General features: G+C 36.0%; 1 protein-coding gene across 9 annotated transcripts in view; it reads right to left on the bottom strand.

Annotated features, from left to right (window-relative positions):
- Positions 1–18,424, bottom strand: part of GIN1 (gypsy retrotransposon integrase 1) — a 59,041-nt gene that overhangs the window by 30,807 nt on the left and 9,810 nt on the right. For 5 of the 9 annotated variants that reach the window (XR_013532200.1, XR_013532203.1, XR_013532201.1 and 2 more), the window contains exons 3-8: positions 17,334–17,527; positions 15,372–15,677; positions 10,678–10,869; positions 10,404–10,580; positions 9,636–9,921; positions 2,367–2,620 (exon numbers count right to left, since the gene is read on the bottom strand). Coding sequence is in view for 4 of the 9 variants with exons in the window: in XM_078365096.1 (XP_078221222.1) it covers positions 2,367–2,620; positions 9,636–9,921; positions 10,404–10,580; positions 10,678–10,869; positions 15,372–15,677; positions 17,334–17,527 (1,409 nt within the window). In the remaining 5 variants the exon portion in view is untranslated. Of the gene's footprint in view, positions 1–462; positions 2,621–9,635; positions 9,922–10,403; positions 10,581–10,677; positions 10,870–15,371; positions 15,678–17,333; positions 17,528–18,424 lie in introns of those variants that run through there. The other 4 variants (XM_008991748.5, XM_078365097.1, XR_013532204.1 and 1 more) reach the window with 3 other exon arrangements.

Raw genomic sequence — 18,424 nt, 5'->3', positions numbered from 1 at the left:
TGTGGTATAAGATGAAGTCCTGGATTGAAACCCTATCCTAAACACTTTTCCTTTAGCCTATATTAAACATAATCTTTCTTCTTAAATGAATAATCAGAATACCCCAGGTCTCCATTTTTGATATCCTATCACTGTTCAGTATAGTCATGAAACATAATATGTGAGATATTCTGTCATGATCTTAAGACAGACTCCATTCATTACCAATGCTACAGTCCTAGTTTAGGTTTTTATAATTCATCATCACTACAAAGTCCTCTCAACTAATCTCCATGCCTTGTTTTCTCCTCTTCTAATCTATTCTTTACTAGTTGCCAGATTAAACACCCACAAACACAGTTCTGATTATGACACTTTCTTATACAAAGATCTTCATTAGTTTTGTTCTGAGAAAATAAATAATTTAGCCAGGTATTAGTATTATTTTGCTAGAGCTACAGTAACAAAGTCCCACAAACTGGATGGCGGAAACAACAGAATTTTATTGTCTTACAGTTCTGGAGGCAAAAGTCTGAGATAAAGTATTGACAAGGTTGTTCTTCTGAGGACTGAGGAAAAATGTATTCAATGCCTATCCCCTAACTTCTGGTGGTTTTCTGGCATCTTTGCCATTTCTTAGCTCATCTTAAACTCTGCCTTTATCTTCACATGGTATTCTCCTTGAGTCTGTGTTCAAATTTCCTCCTTTTATCAGAACACCAGTAACACTGTATTAGAGCCCACCCTACTGAAAGATGATCTTATCTTAACTAATTAAGATCCTCATTTTGTTGATCCTGCAACAACCTCATTTCGAAATAAAGTCAGATTTTGAGGTGGTAGGGGTTAGGACTTCAACACAAATTTTGGGAGGGACACATATGAATCCTTAATAGTATTAAAAGCTCTCCATAAGGTTTCCTACTTACCTTTTCAGCTTTATCCCTCATTACCTTGTTTCTTTACTTTATACCTGAGGCAGTGTAGACAACAAGACGCCCTGCTCTTTCATGAATCATTTTCATCTCTGTGTATTACTTCTCTCCAATTGATTTGCATCTATTCACTAAACCATAAACATTCTTCAAGGTCAAGCTTAAATGATCCATCTTCCGTAAGGATAAACACAAATTTCCTATCTAAAAACAACTCTCTTTTTTTCCCTCCCTAAGTACATTATTTATACCTGTCTTCTGCAATTTAGCATGTCTTAACTTGTGTTGTACATGGCTTACCTAGTCTGTTACTACCAGACAGTAAGTCCTTTATAAAAATGAGGTACACATTTGACTCATCTTTTACTTTTCCCACAGTTCTTTTCATAGTACTTATAATAAATATTTATTGAACAAAGTGTGAATATCACATAAATTACAGTTTAAAATCTTTGATACTGGTTATTTTATCAGGATTATTTTTTATGATTACAGAAAAAATCTTCACAGATATTTTTGTTGTTGTTGTTGAGACCAGACTCACCCTGTCACTCAGGCTGGAGTGCTGTGGCATGAGCACATCTCACTGCAACCTTAACCTCCTGAGTCAAGGAATGCTCCTCCTGAGTAGCTGGGATCACAGGCATGTGCCACCACACCTGACTAATGTTTAAAAATTTTTTGTAGAAATGGAGTCTCCCTATGTTGCTCTGACTGGTCTCGAGCTTCTGGGGTCAAGTGGTCGTCCTGTCTTGGCCTCCTAAAGTCCTGAGATTTATAGGTATGAGCCACCATACCAGGCTGATGCTTTCCTCTTTAATATATAGTAGGAAAATGAACAAATGTTTTCCAACCAATACATAGTTTCAGACCCTAATCCTGACCCTATCTAACCAATTAGATAATTTGATATGACCAATATCTTGCAAAAGCCCATTAAATAACCCTATATTTTTCATACAATCTTGTTTTTAGAAGTTCTAACAAAACCAAAAGAAGTTTCATTTCATTCATTGTTACAGTTGGTTCAATACTTATCAATCCCATTCAAAGTAGTTCAAACATATTGTTGAAAAGGTAGAGAATTTCAGAAAATTTAAAACTGAGAAATGGTACCAAAGCCATACAAAGATTTGAGAGATCTGAGCTAGAATCTACTTCCTATGAAGTGGAGGTGCTTTGTCCATTCTCTTTTTAGAAGAAAAAGTGAATTCTATATATTACATGCTTTCTTTGCCTTCATATAGATGTATAAGGATATTCAAATGTGTCACAATTTTAAATAAATAAATAACTATAAAATAAACCTTCTGAATTTAGTCATTAAGAATGTGTCAAGATACTTCTTCTATACAACCGTTTTTAATGAATAAGATATCATTAAGAGTTTATACATTCTAAACAAGCACTTTAAATAAATTTTGGTATTTACTAACTTAAGTATTCAAGAACCTGGTTTGAGGAATCCAACAGACTGAAAGTCTGCTTTTCAAGAGTACTATGATCGTCTATCAATGGAGAGATTTTCGTATTTCTATATTCTAATAGTTCACGATCCTTGCTTGATGTCAGTAATTCATTATCAACTATACCAATAGTTGCATCTTCCACCAGAATATTTGCTTGGTATGCTCCAACCGGAATTTCAGGCAATCCAATGTAGTCATGATCTGCCACTACTGAACCGTGCAAGAGATATAGACTTTCTGAAAGAAGAGAAATCATACATTTGACTTTTAGAATAATAATTAAACATATTTTAAAATTAAACAATGTTAAGTCAGAAATAAAATCCCAAGTAATAAAAATTAACTATCAAGATTAAGTTCTAGGGAGTTCTACTCTCTATTAAATAAATATGAATGTCAAAGAATAAATTAAATGAGATATAAATTTGACAGTTCATACATAAAAAATGCAGGAAAGATCAAGGATTTTAAAACAGCCATTTTCCTGTTCCCTTGACCTGCCCTTGGTAGATATGTATGTATGGGGAACAGGGGGTAGAAGGAGTGAGAATTATGGCATAGATTAAAAATAAAATTATAAGGCTGGTCATGGTGGCTCACGCCTGTAATCTCAGCACTTTGTAAGGCCAAAGCCAGTGGATTGCTCAAGTCCCGGAGTTTGAGACCAGCCTGGCCAACATGGCAAAACCCCGTCTCTACAAAAAATACAAAAAAATAGCAAGGTGTGGTTGCCTGTGCCTGCAGTCCTAGCTTCTCAGGAGGCTGAGAACTATCACTTGAACCTGAGCAGTTAAGGTTGCAATGGCGCCTCTATAAAGCATTTTTGGGTGAATTAACAGGGTCATAGAATGATTTTAAAAAATAGAATTATTAAATCCTTGCATTTACAACTTGAGATCATTTTCTTATCTTTATAAACCCCATATTGGGAGGATAATATCAAATTGTTACAACATGAACTTAAAAACAACATGCCAACTCAGGTTTATGTGATAGAAATGTGTAAGAAGGCAGACTGCAATGAAGTAGCTTAAAAACCTTCGCTTATTTAAATCTAATTTGATGCCAAAATTCTTTGGAACTTTTAAGGTCTACCTAAGCCATACTGAAGTATTGACAGGGAATCTTCCTTGTCAGCATTTTATTGTATTTTGAGCAAATTTACCATCACCATCAGAAAAAAAAAATGCTTAAAATGGATGTTGAACTGATGGCAAATCTTCTATATAAAGATTAATATGTATGAAAGGATTCCTCCCTATTGATATTTTAATTCGTTGCAAGAAGACATTATTTTACCAAAGCTGATTAAATTCCTGAACCCCAGCCTTTTCTAAATTTGCCCTGAAAACATCAAAATATAGATAAAGATATATTCACTTATCTCTATTTTTCTTTCATTTATTCATTCATTCATGATTTTGCTCTGTCACTCAGGCTGGAGTGCAATGGCATGAATAGCAGGGACTATAGGCACGTGTCGCCATGTCCGGCTAATTATATTGCCTAGGTTGGTCTCCTGAAGACTTTAAGAGCTTAAGGAGTCCTCAAATCTTAAATTTGAGAAAGCAAAAGGAAGATTAATTGGCCTTTTTAGATTAGAGACCAATGAAAGTGTCTCAGAGCAGACAAATTTGCTAGTATATTTTGAAAAACAATCCTACTCTATTCAGCCTCATAATGTTATTATGAATAGCTCACTGAACCCTAGAAATTACAAACTTTAATAGATCACACAAAGTTATTCTCTCTACCAAAATATGGCATAAGTGGGCTTGGGCTTGTATGGCCATTTATTCTGCCTATAATTCTGAAATACAAAAAATAAAAATAAATGATGTGGCCAGCTGCAGTGGCTTATGCCTATAATCCCAGCACTTGTGGAGGCCGAGGTGGGTGGATCACTTGAGGTCAGAAGTTGGAGACCAACCTGGCTAACACGGTGAAACCCCATCTTTACTAAAAATACAAAAATTAGCCAGGCATGGTGGTGGGTGCCTGTAATCCCAGATACTCAGGAGGCTCAGGTGAGAGAATAGCTTGAACTCAGGAGGTGGAGGTTGCAGTGAGGTGAGATCACACCATTGCACTCCAGCCTGAGTGACAAAGCAAGACTGTCTCAAAAAAAAAAAAAAAAAAAAAAGAAAAACATGAGATGTGTTATGTCCAATAGTAGCAAGAGGGAAGAAAAAATAATCAACAAAATTGAAACACTCTCAGAGTTTTAACATCAAAATTTGCAATTACTCTACTGTTAACACTGGAGAAGGGTAGGAAGTAGTTATTAAGGGAATTTTAAAAGGTTAGGAAGGGTAAAAGTTTCATAGTTTTAAGGCCTGTACACTTCTGCCAAGTTACCAGTGATAGTAGATATCATAGGCATTTAAGAAATGTCCAAAGACTCTCTCGAAGTATTGATAAAGGAAGTTTTCTGTCTGAAAAAGCTTTCTTCATACAGATGAAGTAGGTCTATTTTGGAAAATTTTGTCTAGTAAACATATGTCAATAGGGAAAAATATGCGTAGATATAAAGCTCTTAGAAAGTATCACTTTAATTTGCTGAAATGGATTCAGAGACCTTGAACTTGAGTACCTCCTAGTTACACTGGTTAGAAACATCTGGACATTACTAACCTCACTTGATTTTAAGAGAAGAGCTTCTGTATGTAAGTCACACACATACATACATACACACAAACTTTTTCCTCTAAGTTAACCTTTAAAGTACCTTATTGTAATAAAACCATAGAGAAGAAGGACTACACTCAGCAAATTCTACACAAATCACTTTATACACAATGGAAATCTACTCTGAATTATGTCAAAGTTCTGTTTGTTTAGAAAAAAAAATTCTCATTCATTCACAAAGGTCAAATATGTTTCAACTCCTACTGTGGTCTAAGTCTACTGGAGCTAAAAGAAATGCTCTTTAATTTCAATAATCAGAAAAGAGACTCTTGGGCCTTACATGTTGAACAAATAATATTTTGGATACATTGAGTTATATGAAATATATCATTGAAGTTATTTTCACTTATTTCTGTACTTTTTAAAATGTGACTACTAGACAATTTTAAATTACATAGCTCCTGTATTATTATTCATTTATTGGACAACACTTAATTTAAAACAATCCTGAGTTAGGGATAAAAGAACATGATTAAACTTTTTGCCCTGAAAACACAGGGATGGGGAGTAAACAAACAGAACATATTAAAGGTCTTTTCTAGTCAGTTACATTACACACTACATTTCACTAAGTATTTTTCTTTCCTCACTCTATTAATATAGTTATGATTATGACCTCTGTTTTAAAGCATCATTTTGGTTTTGACCAGACTGAATAAGTAAGTTTTTAGTTTCTTTGAAACTAAAATATTTTCAAGACATTTCAGGAAGGTGTTAATCAGCAGTTTTGATACCCATTTTTACTATTATTTTTTATTTATTTATTTTGAGACGAAGTCTTACTCTGATGCCAGACTGGAGTGCGTTGACGCAATCTCGGCTCCCTACAACCTCTGTATCCTGGGATCAAGCAATTCTCCTCCCTCAGCCACCCGGTAGCTGGGATTACAGATGCCTGCCACCATGCCCAGCTAACTTTTGTATTTTTAGTAGAGACAGGTTTTCACCATGTTGGCCAGGATGGTCTTGATATCCTGACCTTGTGATCCAACCACCTTGGCCTCGCAAAGTACTGGTATTACAGGCATGAGCCACCACGCCTGACACTGATACCCATTTTTAATGTAGAGTTTTTTAAAGAGATGGGGTCTCAGCCCAGCGCAGTGGCTCACACCTGTAATCCCAGCACTTTGGGAGACCAAGGAGGGCAGATCAGCTGAGGTCAAGAGTTTGAGACCAGCCTGCCCAACATGGCAAAATGCCATCTCTACTAAAAATACAAAAATTAGCTGGATGTAGGGGTGGGCACCTGTAATCCCAGCTACTCGGGAGGCTGAGGCAGGAGAATCAATTGAACCCAGGAAGCGGAGGTTGCAGGGACCTAAGATTGCAGCATTGCACTTCAGCCTGGGCAACAAGAGTGAAACTCCATTTCAAAAAAAAAAAAAAAGATGTGGTCTCACTCTGTTACAAAGGCTGGTGTGCAGGAGTATGATCTTGGCTCACTGTAGCCTTAAACTCCCGGGATCAAGTGGTCCTCTGCCTCAGCTCCCTAAGTAGCTGTGACTAAAGGTGCACATCACCATGCCCAGCTAATTTCTGTATTTTTTTTTGTAGGGATGGTGTTTCGCTACATTGTCCAGGCTGGTCTTGAACTCCTGAGCTCAGGCAATCCATCCATCTCGGCCTCTCAAAATGCTGGGATTACAGGCATAAGCCACTGTGCCCAGCCTTAACATAGTTTTAAGGTGTAACTTAATAGATAAATAATCAATTTTTAAATTTCCCTAAGGAGAAAAATAAATAAAAATTACAGCTTCAAAGAAGTCTGATTTGGATTATTTCTTCAATCAGAAAGAAAAAGACAAGGTTTCAGACTACTTGATTTTCTTATTTTAAAGAGAAGTGACTAAACTAATCCTATATATGATCTGATAATCCTCAAACTATTAGAATGTGCTGTCATACTAGTATATCTTTTCTCAACACAAAATAATAACTATAATTTGATACGATATCACTGTTATTATAATAACTAATACTGTCAACAGAGAACTGAATAACCATTGGTTTAGAAATATATAACTGGACTGGGCACAGTGACTCACATCTGTAATTCCAACATTTTGAGATTGAGTCTTACTCTGACGCCAGACTTACTTAAAATAGCAATGACAAATATTGTAGACCTCGTACTGAATGTGCTCACTCTACATTCAATTCTAGATAAGAATGGATAAGAGGTTGGCAAAAGAATTATATCTGCTTTAGACAGTGTCTTTAATAGAGCTATGAAATCTCAAGGCTAGTAACAGCAGCAATGACAAATGTGGATAGATAGTTATTTGGGCTATAGCACATCAAAATTTACGACAAATAAAAATTTCAATAATTATTCAAATCAATTTGTTTGCTTTAATTCCGCTCAAGGACTCTTTAAAATCAACTTGTGAGGTGGTTTTCAAGAAAATCGTGAAAAATATTTTCAAGAAAATATGTGATATTGAAGGAAAAAATGGCAGAAATTACATTTACTTTGAATTTCTACAAATCAGAGAAATGTAACCTTTTTTTCCCCACTTATCTTGCAGAAGAGAGAGATCATTAAACGTAGCTCAGAACTGAGAAGAGGCACAAACCAGGAAAGCATTTATCTTCTAACAAAGAGAATGAAAGTACTTGTGAGTTTTCAGGATGAGAACATAGTTCAGGGTAAGTTTACTGACTAAACAACTGGGTCTGTCACAAGAAGGCAAGTGCTAAGAGGTTGTAACATGAGAGTTGTACGCCAGATTAGAAGCAGAGTTGAGCTATCATTACTGAGCGGCCCAAGAGGGCTTTACCTCTTAAGAAAAGGTGTAGGGTAAGTGTAGGTTATTTATACTGTTGCTACTCTTTTTGTTACTAATATTTGCTAAAGCCTGTTAGTAACTTGTTTATGTTGTTTAAAAATATATTTTCCATTAAATGTTACTCATAAATAATATTAATGCTTCATCTGGCTAAGGTACCAACTAACTTCCTCTCAGTTATCCACCTCAGAGAAGTTCTAAGGAAGCAGATACATTAGGACAAAAAAAAAGTCTTGATAAAGTGGGGAACATAATCCAAAAGCCATGGCAAAAACATCACTTAACTAGTCTATGACAGAAAGGGTTACAGAGAACAGGATATCTTGACTGTTCAGAACCAAAGTTAGGGGCAAGGATAGCCTTGTTTAGAGTGCTATTACCTCTTCTTACAGCACCTTACAGCATTCTGAGGATACCCCACTCTGTACCCACACCTGGCCCACAACCATGACCTAACTATAAAGCAATATTAAAATTTAACGACATTTTCAAAGTACCCTAATATTTATCTGACATCTGGATTCTGGACAGTATGGTTGTTTTTGGCATTAACGATCATAGTGGCTGTTTTTCATGCTAAAAAGAGGCAAGAGTGACTAACAGAACATTGTAAGGCCAGGTGCAATGGCAGATGCATGTAATCTCAGCACTTTGGGAGGCCAAGGCAGGCAAATCACTTGAGGCCACGAGTTCAAGACCAGCCTGGCCAATGGTGAAACCTCGTCTCTACTAAAACACAAAAATTTAGCCAGGCCTGGTGGCACATGCTTATAATCCCAGCTACTTGGGAGGCTGAGGCACAAGAACTGCTGGAATCCAGGAAGCAGAGGTTTCAATGAGCCCAGACTACACCACTGAACTCTAGCCTGGGGGACAGAGTGAGACTCTGTCTCAAAAAAAAAAAAAAAAAAAATTGAGAAAGCAAAAATAGAGATGATGTTAAGATGTTATCTTTCCTCCAGAGGAAAACAGGTTTAGTATCTCCCACATAAACTATAAAAAACATAGTAGAAATTTAAAAAATGGCCAGGCACAGTGGCTCACACCTGTAATCCCAGCACTTTGGGAGGCCGAGGTGGGCGGATCACTTGAGGTCAGGAGTTTGAGACCAGCCTGGCTAACATGGTAAAACATCGTTTCTACTAAAAATACAAAAAAATTTCCAGATATAGTGGCGTGAGCCTGTAATTCCAGCTACTTGGGAGGTTGAGGCAGGAGAATTGCTTAAACCCTGGAGGTGGAGGGGTCAGTGAGGTGAGATCGTGCCATTGCACTCCAGCTTGGGCAACAAGAGCGAAACTCCATCTAAAAAAAAAGTTCGGTGCTGTGGCTCACGCCTGTAATCCCCGGCGTGAAGTCAGGAGTTCAAGACCAGCCTGGCCAACATGGACTAATAATACAAAAATTCACCAGGCATGGTGGTGCATGCCTGTAATCCCAGCTACTCCAGAGACTGAGGCAGAACTGCTTGAACCTAGGAGGTGGAGGTTGCAACGAGCCAAGATCACATCACTGCACTCCAGCCTGAGCAAAAGAGTGAGACTCGGGCTCAAAAACAAAAACAAAACAACAACAATAAAAATCTCATGGGCCTGACAGAAGAGATACTGTCATAAAACAGACTACCTGGGATAGCTAAAGCTATAACAAATTTTATGAAGATGAGAAAGAAAAAGAAAACCTAACAAAAGAGGGGAGAAAGGTTTCTGTTATTTTTAACTTTTCTCCTTACCCAAAGGAATAAAAATGTAGAGGAGTGACAGATAATTTACCTTGTTCACTGGATTCTCTTATGTAGGGCTTAAGGTGAGACATTTTGATAGGTCTTTTCAGTCTAGCCCCAGTGTTGTCTCTCAGGACAGCACATCCACTTTCTGTAATATAGTCTATGACACAAGGACCAACCCATTCAGACTGAAAACGACCATCCTTCCACCAATTTTTCCTTTGTCTTAAAACTTCATGACCCACTTTTAAGTGAAATGGATTTAATTGCTTTGGTTTCTTTTTAACAATGATCTTGCTTTTATTTAGTTCATCCAAATTGTTGTTCTCCATCTACAAGTGTAAAAAGAAAAAGAACAAAGTTATGAAAGAGTTATAGTATCTTGAAAGTAAATGCAGATAATGAGAATATTATAAAAAATACTTATTGGGATGCTACTAAAAGATAGGCATGAAGTCTATTTAATTCTTAAAACAACATTTCAAAATCAGTATTATTAACACTACTTTATATATAAGGTAAACTAAGATAGGTTAAGTAATTTGCCAAACTCAAACTCAAAGCAGTTAAGATTATAGGTTTGAATCCAGCTTGACTTGATTCCAAAATCCATAGCTTTCTCATTATTGCCTCTCAGCATTTCATAGCAAGTAAACCAACTTCTTAATCAAGACAAGCAAAATTTGACAGATAAAAAATTTTGGCATGTAAGGGTATACTGCGTGTGTGCATGCATGCATACATGTATATACTGCAATTTTAAATATAACTTTATAAAGTTTTAGATTACAGTTTTTCTATTAAATAGAATCACCTGGCTCATTGAAGTTGTCTTATTCTCCATTATTTTATCGGCTTCTTTAATTGCATCTAGAATTTTGGCAAACATACTTGTATTATCACCATCCACTTCATGAAGACTATCTGAAGTCTCAGGCATATAGGGATTTCGATTAAACATTTGAAAATATGGTGTGTTTTTTGTAGGCTCCTATTTTAAAGAAAATAAACGTCAATTTTGTAATAAAACATTTATCTGGCCAAGAAAGTCATAACTCAGAAGTACAGAATTATAAAAAGGCACATACCACGTGAGTTACATTGAAGGCAAATGAAACAGCTGATAGGTGATCATCCCAATTGTTTGGGTGGTCAGCACAGTGTCTGGAGAGAAACGTTTTGATTGTGCTAGGTGTACTTTCTGTTGGATTAACAGTTCCAGAGGCAGGAGAAATTATAATTTGCTTTATGCCAAACAATCTGTACAGTTCAACATTGATCTGAAAAATACATAAAACAAAGCTGGTTTTTTAAAATTTGTGTTTTATTTTCCCATTGTCTTAAAAAAGGCTTCAAAAGAATTAGAATCTTGCCTTTTTAGTGACCATAACATTCTATATAAAAACATACAAAAATATGTAAAATTTTATGTATACAATAGTGGTTACCATTTATTGAGTCTACCATATGCTGATCATCACACTAGATGCTCTACACTATTGTCATTAGATCTTACAAGTTTTTGAGGCTGAAGCTTTAAGAGATTAAGTGCCCTGCACAATACACACATACAACATGGAAGAATAGAACTGAATACTAACTTTGAGTTTAATTTTTTTCTTTATTTGTGGGGTGGGGAGACAGGGTCTTGCTCTGTCACATAGGCTGGAGTGCAGCCTCCACCACCTGGGCTGAGGCAATTCTCTCACCTCAGCCTGCCTAGCAGCTAGGACTACAAGCATCTGTCACCATGTCCAGCTAATTTTTAAATACTTTGTACAGATGGAGTTTTGCCATGTTGCCTAGGCTGGTCTCAAACTCCTGGACTCAAGCAATCCACCCACCTCAGCTTTTAAAAGTGCTGAGATTACAGGCATAAGCCACTGAACCCGGCCCTCAAGTAATTTTTTAATTTAGTAGACAGTCTCTCAAAAAAAAAAAAAAAAAAAACCCACACTAGGTCATAAGTTAATGTTTATGAAGCACTTAAAACAGTTATTGGCATCACGCCTGTAATCTCTGCACTTTGGGAGGCTGAGGCGGGTGGATCACGAGGTCAAGAGATCGAGACCATCCTGGTCAACATGGTGAAACCCCATCTTTCCTAAAAAGACAAAAAATTAGCTGGGCATGGTGGCGTGTGCCTGTAATCCCAGCTACTCGGGAGGCTGAGGCAGGAGAACTGCCTGAACCCAGGAGGCGGAGGTTGCGGTGAGCCGAGATCGCGCCACTGCACTCCAGCCTGGGTAACAAGAGCAAAATTCCGTCTCAAAAAAAAATAAAAAACAGTTATTGTCAATAACAAGCATTTTATAACTTCTAACTGCTAGTATTATTGTTACTATATTATGTGCAGCACTTAAAAGAAACCAAGATGAGTTTACAATACTTGTAACCGTAAGCCTGTTAAATATAATTTTTCCTATGTCATCCTTCAGACTTATTTTTTCCTTATTATTTTGAGTTCAGTAAACCTTTGGCTCATAAATCTGTCTTTTAAAATGAAGATGAGTAGTATCAGAATAACTAAATAAGCAAAGTTAACACAAGAGGGGAAAGCAACAAAAAGAAAACTACATTTCCCAGACTCCCTTGCAGGTAGGGGTGGTCATGTGACATAATTCTAGCCAAAAAGTTGTAAGTAAAAGTTGTTGGGCAAACTCAGCTGGTACTAGCTTTGTTTGCTCATTACTCTCTTCTTTCTTTCTGACTGAAGTGTAGGCACTGTGGCATGTGCTCTGGCAGCCATGTTGTGAATACAATAGGAGTGACTATCACTGCCAACATATACTGGGATAATATATATAAAACATATATTAATGTATTGGGATAGGGAAAGGCAGTCTGTTACTTCGATTGAATACACTTCCTAGCTGATATACATACTAATTCAGGCTGCCTGTCTTTAATTAAACAGTAATTAGAAAGAAATCCCAGAAAATAGATGTCATTTGGGTCAGCTTCAATCTGAGTCTGGATCAATAGTTTTAAATGACACTTGAAAAAGCCTTTAACTTCTTTGTTTCAAGAGGTTGCCTAAGAATGATCCAGGGAATCCATTTGTGAAATGCTATCTTGACAGCCTTGCCCTAGCAGCCCCCCAACCATCAAACCAGATACTCTGTCAGTCCTTATAATTTTAGTTCTCTGTAAGACATATTAAAAAATTAATTTTCTTACTGATAATGTTTATTCTCTTTCCTTCAGAGGCTTACAAAAAGTTCTTTGTGCATTTTATTGAAACAATTTAGCAAATACTGTAAGCTAAGCTATGTTAGAAACATCTGTATTTTTATTCAATTATATAATAAACCTCCCACACTATTATGTTATAATCTTTGGCAGTGTTTTCTGTATCAGTATTTGCTGACAAAAGAGTTCATTTTGAAATATCATCATTATGCTTTCTGGGTAATAGTGAGGCCATTTTAATCACAGAAAAAAGAACAAGTTTTCCCAATGATATGTCACTTTTTTGGGATTTTTTTTAAGCAACCTCACAAAATAGGCCTGCACATGTTACTTGTTACCGCCCCCCCTCCTTTTTTTTGAGACAGGGTCTCACTCTTACCCAGGATGGAGTGCATGATCTTGGCTCACTGGAGCCCTCAACCTCCTGGGCTCAAGCGATCTTCCCATATCAACCTCCTGAGTAGCTGGACTACAGGTGTGTGCCCCACACCCCTGACTAATTTTTGTATTTTTTGTAGAGATTGTATTTCACCATGTTGCTTAGGCTAGTCTCAAACTCCTATGCTCAAGTGATCCACCTGTTAGGATTACAACAGACATGAGCCACCCACCCCAGCCTATTATTTTTTTTTTTTATTTGAGACAGGGTCTCACTGTTGCCCAAACTGGAGTGCAGTGATGCAATCATAGCTTACTGCAGCCTTGATGTCCTGGGTTTAAGTGATCCATACATAGCCTCCTGAGTTGCTGGGATTATGGGTGTGCAACACCACATCCAGCTAATTAAAAAAAAATTTTTTTTTGGTAGAGACAGAGTCTTGCTATATTGCATCAGCTAGTCTTGAACTCCTGATCTCAAGTTATCCTCCCACCTCAGTCTCCCAGAAAACTGACATCACAGGTAGGAGCCACCACGCTTGAACCTATTGTTGCCTGTAGTAAAATTTTCAAAGTCCTGGATTGGTTACCAAATAACTTTAAACACAATTGGAAAAATTGCTAGCTAATCGTAATGGCTTCATATTATCATTAGAAAATACCTTGAAACATTATATGCACTTAGGGTAAGGCTCTTCATTAATAAAAGTGGAAGTGAACCAATATTTCGAAGAGTATTCTTCATAATTTTGAATTTGATGGTCAATTTCCTATCATATCTGATAAATGTGGTTTCCCTTTATCTTCAGAGAATATGTTCCAAGGCCCCTAGTGAATGTTTGATACTGCAGGTAGTACTGACTCTAACTATACAAACTCTAACTATACTACATTTTTTCCCATATATACATACTTATGAGAGACTTTAATTTATAAATTAGGCACAGTAAGAGAGTAGTAACTAATAATAATTTATAAGTATAATAATACCTAAAAAAATATCCTATTTTAATAGGATGAGTAACAATATGCCAACATCACTACTCATGCACTTTGGGGTCATTCTTAAGTAAAATAAAGGTAACTTGGATACAAACCACGACATTTGATCTGATAACCAAGATAGCTACTAAGTGACTGATGAGGGAGAGGGAGTAGCATATACAATGAAGATATGCTGGATGAAGAGATGATTCACATCCCAGTTGGACAGAGCAGGAGAGCATGAGATTTCATCACAATATTCAGAATGGTGTACAATTTAAAAACTTATAAATTGTTTAATTCTGGAATTTCGTATTTAATATTTTTTGGACTGTAGGTGACTATAGTAACTGAAACCTCAGAAAGTAAAACTGCAGATAAAGAGGGAGTATTCTAGTAACGATTTGTTTTCATCTCATCGATGTGTCTAACAAAGAGCTAGAAGTTAAGTAGATGTGCCAGCACTATTTTCTTGTGGTGGATGGGTGCTTGCCTTTTAGTATTGTCTGGTTTCACTGCAAGAAATCTAAGCTCCCTGGCCACTTTGTGAATAGTGTGGTGAATGCTAGATGATATCCATACATTCAATCAACTGCTGAAAGCAAAAGTATGAGTGAGGAAATGTGCATTCTCCCTTTTCTTTCAGGATACCTTCTCATAGCATGTGTGACATACCTGTCTTGTTGACTGAGTTAGGATGTTAATATCAATTTGTACACATTATTAATAAAGCTTCATTTCTTTTTTTTTTTTTAAATATAAATAGAAGTGCTAATAGCCTTCCCCTAAACTGGATTGCACCCACGACCATGCCCAGCTAATTTTTGTATTTTTTTGTAGAGATGGGGTTTTGCCTTCTTGCCCAGGCTGGTCTTGAAGTCCTGAGCTCAAGTGATCCACCCACCTCAGCCTCCTAAAGGGATTATAGGTGTGAGCCACCAGGCCTGACTGATCATGGGTTTTTAATCTGGAAGTAAAGATTATTTGGTCCAACCTCCTCATTTTAATCTGAAAATAGGTTTACAATAACCCACAGTAAGTACTAAAATCTTAATTTCCTAATTTCCAGTACAACTATCCTTGTTAGTATTTAATATCATACCTCTATACCTATAGCAATTTATCTGAATTTATTAAGCACTCTGTAATATAATGCACAAGGCACTGGTTCTGGACACTGAAAGGGAATAAGATATGATCCCAGACCTAAGTTGTTTAATTGTCTTACCTGCTGAATGAATTCATCTCTTTGGTCCATTATTATTTTCTGAGGAGGTCCATATAAGAAAAATATATTGATAATAGCTTTAGAAACTTCTGATGCTGAAACATCACATAGAGGCAAAATCATAACCCATTTGGTGAACAAATCTGTCATGATTATAGCATACACATGACTTCTGTTGCTTGTATGAAAAGGCCCCATCAGATCAACAGTAACTAAACTCCATGGATTGTCCACCTTGAGAAGATGTTGTTTCGGTGCTACAATAACTGTATTTTTTGCTACTTGGCAATGCTGACAAGCGTATACCTACAAACAGGCACACAATAAAGAAAATATATACAAATGTTAATACTCAACACAATATAAAAGCAGTCTTATAAATCTGAATTTTAAAATGATTAATAGGTACATTTTGTGTTTTGAAGGAGAAACTTGCAGACTGAGAATCACTGGATTAAACCTATTTAGAACAACAAATGAGTAAAACAACAACAAACAACTGTAGTTGGCACTACAGCGGACCCTCAAACAACATGGGTTTGGACTGTGAATGTCAGCTTATACATGGCTTTTTTTTTCAACCAAACACAAACAAAAAATACAGTATTGGTAGGGAGGGATGTGAAACTCAAGTAAACAGAGTTGACTTCTTATATATGCAAGTTCCACAGGCCGACTGCAGGACTTCGGTATGAGTACATCTGGTTATATGAATGTGGTGCTGGAACCAATCCCATGCGCATACTGAGGGAAGATTATACTACCAAATGACCATCTTACAGGTCTTATTCACATGGAACATAAATGTGGTTCATAATCAATATTTATTAAATGCTTAGAAAGATCTTAAGTTTCCTATCATTTAAAATCAGTATGGAGATTTACAATAATTTCTATATGCACAAATTGTTTCCTTTAAAGTTATCACATTAAGAAGTTGATTGATAATCTATTCTAACCGTATTTATTGAAATATAATTTCATTCATAATATATGCTAGAAAATTTTCTAGGTCATGGAAAAAGAGTAAACATAAACAAAACTCATGCTGTTCTGCAGCTTTCATTTGAGTTAGAAAAGATCAACTAATCAATTTATGGATGGGTGCCATTTCTCTATAGATTTCTGGAATTCCACCCTGGAGACTACTTTCAAACTAGCTTCTGAGGAAAAATTTAAAAGTCATTTAATCACGTTATAATCACAGTTACTTTTGAACAGAATTTTCATTTTCCAATTTAAACTTATTTGTTGGATTTTATCACAAATAACTTCTGATTATTCTCAAAAGTTATATCATTCTTAAATGATAACAATTTGACAGATTTCACTGAATGCTTGTAAAAAATGCATGGCAGGGAAAATACATAAATTATGAAGGCCTTTGGAATACCTGAATAGATCCATAAACCAATAACTCACAAATAATACTTGGTTAAATGCTGGTTTAATTCCTTATGCTTGAAATGCCAGTATTTTTGATGCACTACTACAATTATTAAGGAGATCTCACATATATTTCAATGAATTCCTACCATTTGGCATACAGTGCACTGGAAAGAGTAGGATCAGATGACTTCCAGCATGAAACCCAGAATTCCTATAGGTGAATTTTCTATCAGGAGAAGGTACCAATGGGTCACAAAGTTACAAAACTCAGACTTATTTCATTATCCTCAAAATTTGATTTTAGTTTTATTTGGTATGGGTTTACATTCTATCTCAAGATGAAACAGGCACAAAAGATGAGAGCATATACTTTCCCGTTCAAATTATACTTAAGTGATTTAAAACAACTGTGAAGGAAAATACAACTCCCTTTAAGTGGTTTTTTAAATAAAAATAACAATGCCAAATATACTTAACAAAAGGTGATACCCAGAATAAATCTGGGGAAATAATAGATTTTAAATATCTATCAGAAAGTCATTATTCATAATATTCTAAATACATAAGCCATACCCACTGTTTGACATCATTGGTCACAGATGTCCAATAATAATTGGATTCTACCAGAGTGAGGGTCCTGGATATACCATGATGAGCTCCACTGTCATTTTCATGGCATTCTCTTAAGACTTTCTTTTTTTCCTCTTCTGAAACAATTACCAAACGATTTTGTTTTCTGTCTTTTCCAACATAAAACAGCTTTTTTTCTAGAATAAAGGATAACAAAAAGATAAAACTGCTATTTTTAGAGATCTATGTAGTTTTAAGGCAATCATAGCCTTCTGTTTAAACCATGAAGGTTTTTGTTTTGTTTTATAAAATCTTACTGCATTTAAAATAGAATATTTATTTGTAATGATGCTACCACACAAAGGTTCTTAGCTGTTACACTTGCTAGATACTTAGGAAGGGCAGTAACTGCTATAATTTTGTAGATATCAATATAAGTAGAGCAAGCTTTTTTATCAAAGCACGTAATCACTACGGAAATAGGAAATTATCTCTCTATGGGAGTACTCAAAGTAAGAAGATTTTGCAGGCACTTTCTAAAAATGGAATAGATTAGCGAATAAATTATGTACAGAGAAACAACTTCCTAGAACATAATTTTCTAAAATAATGTTTAATCATCACTGCATTTTTGCAAGCAAACAGCTCTCTCAGCTTTTTCTGGATTTGAATAGAAGGTAGGGATGGTGAAGTGGGAAAGTGGCAAAAACCTTAATCCTCAAGATAATTCTCTGTTTCCTAGGAGGACATGTGAGAAGAATCTGCAGTTGGGAAGTAACGAGCTTATGGGCAGAATCACCATCTACTTCTCTAATATGAATGGGCTAGCTATTCAAACTCCAAAATACCCATTCAGCTACTAATATGAGTAAGCAGATTGAGAAGTGGAACATTCCTTACTTTTTAGAATTAGAATATAAGCAACCTGAGAGCAGGAATCTTATCTACGTTATTTAACAATATATCTCCAAGATTTAGAATGTGACTGGCACATAGGAGAAACCCAGTTAACATTTGTTACATAAATTATCAAATATATGAACGAATGAATCCTCACTTTAGTCTAACTGATAATGGGTCTGCCTAATCTTAAG

The sequence above is a fragment of the Callithrix jacchus genome, chromosome 2 (genome assembly GCF_049354715.1).
Source record: "Callithrix jacchus isolate 240 chromosome 2, calJac240_pri, whole genome shotgun sequence".
NCBI classification, from domain to species: Eukaryota; Metazoa; Chordata; class Mammalia; order Primates; family Cebidae; genus Callithrix; species Callithrix jacchus.
This window is presented reverse-complemented; position numbering and strand designations above follow the sequence as displayed.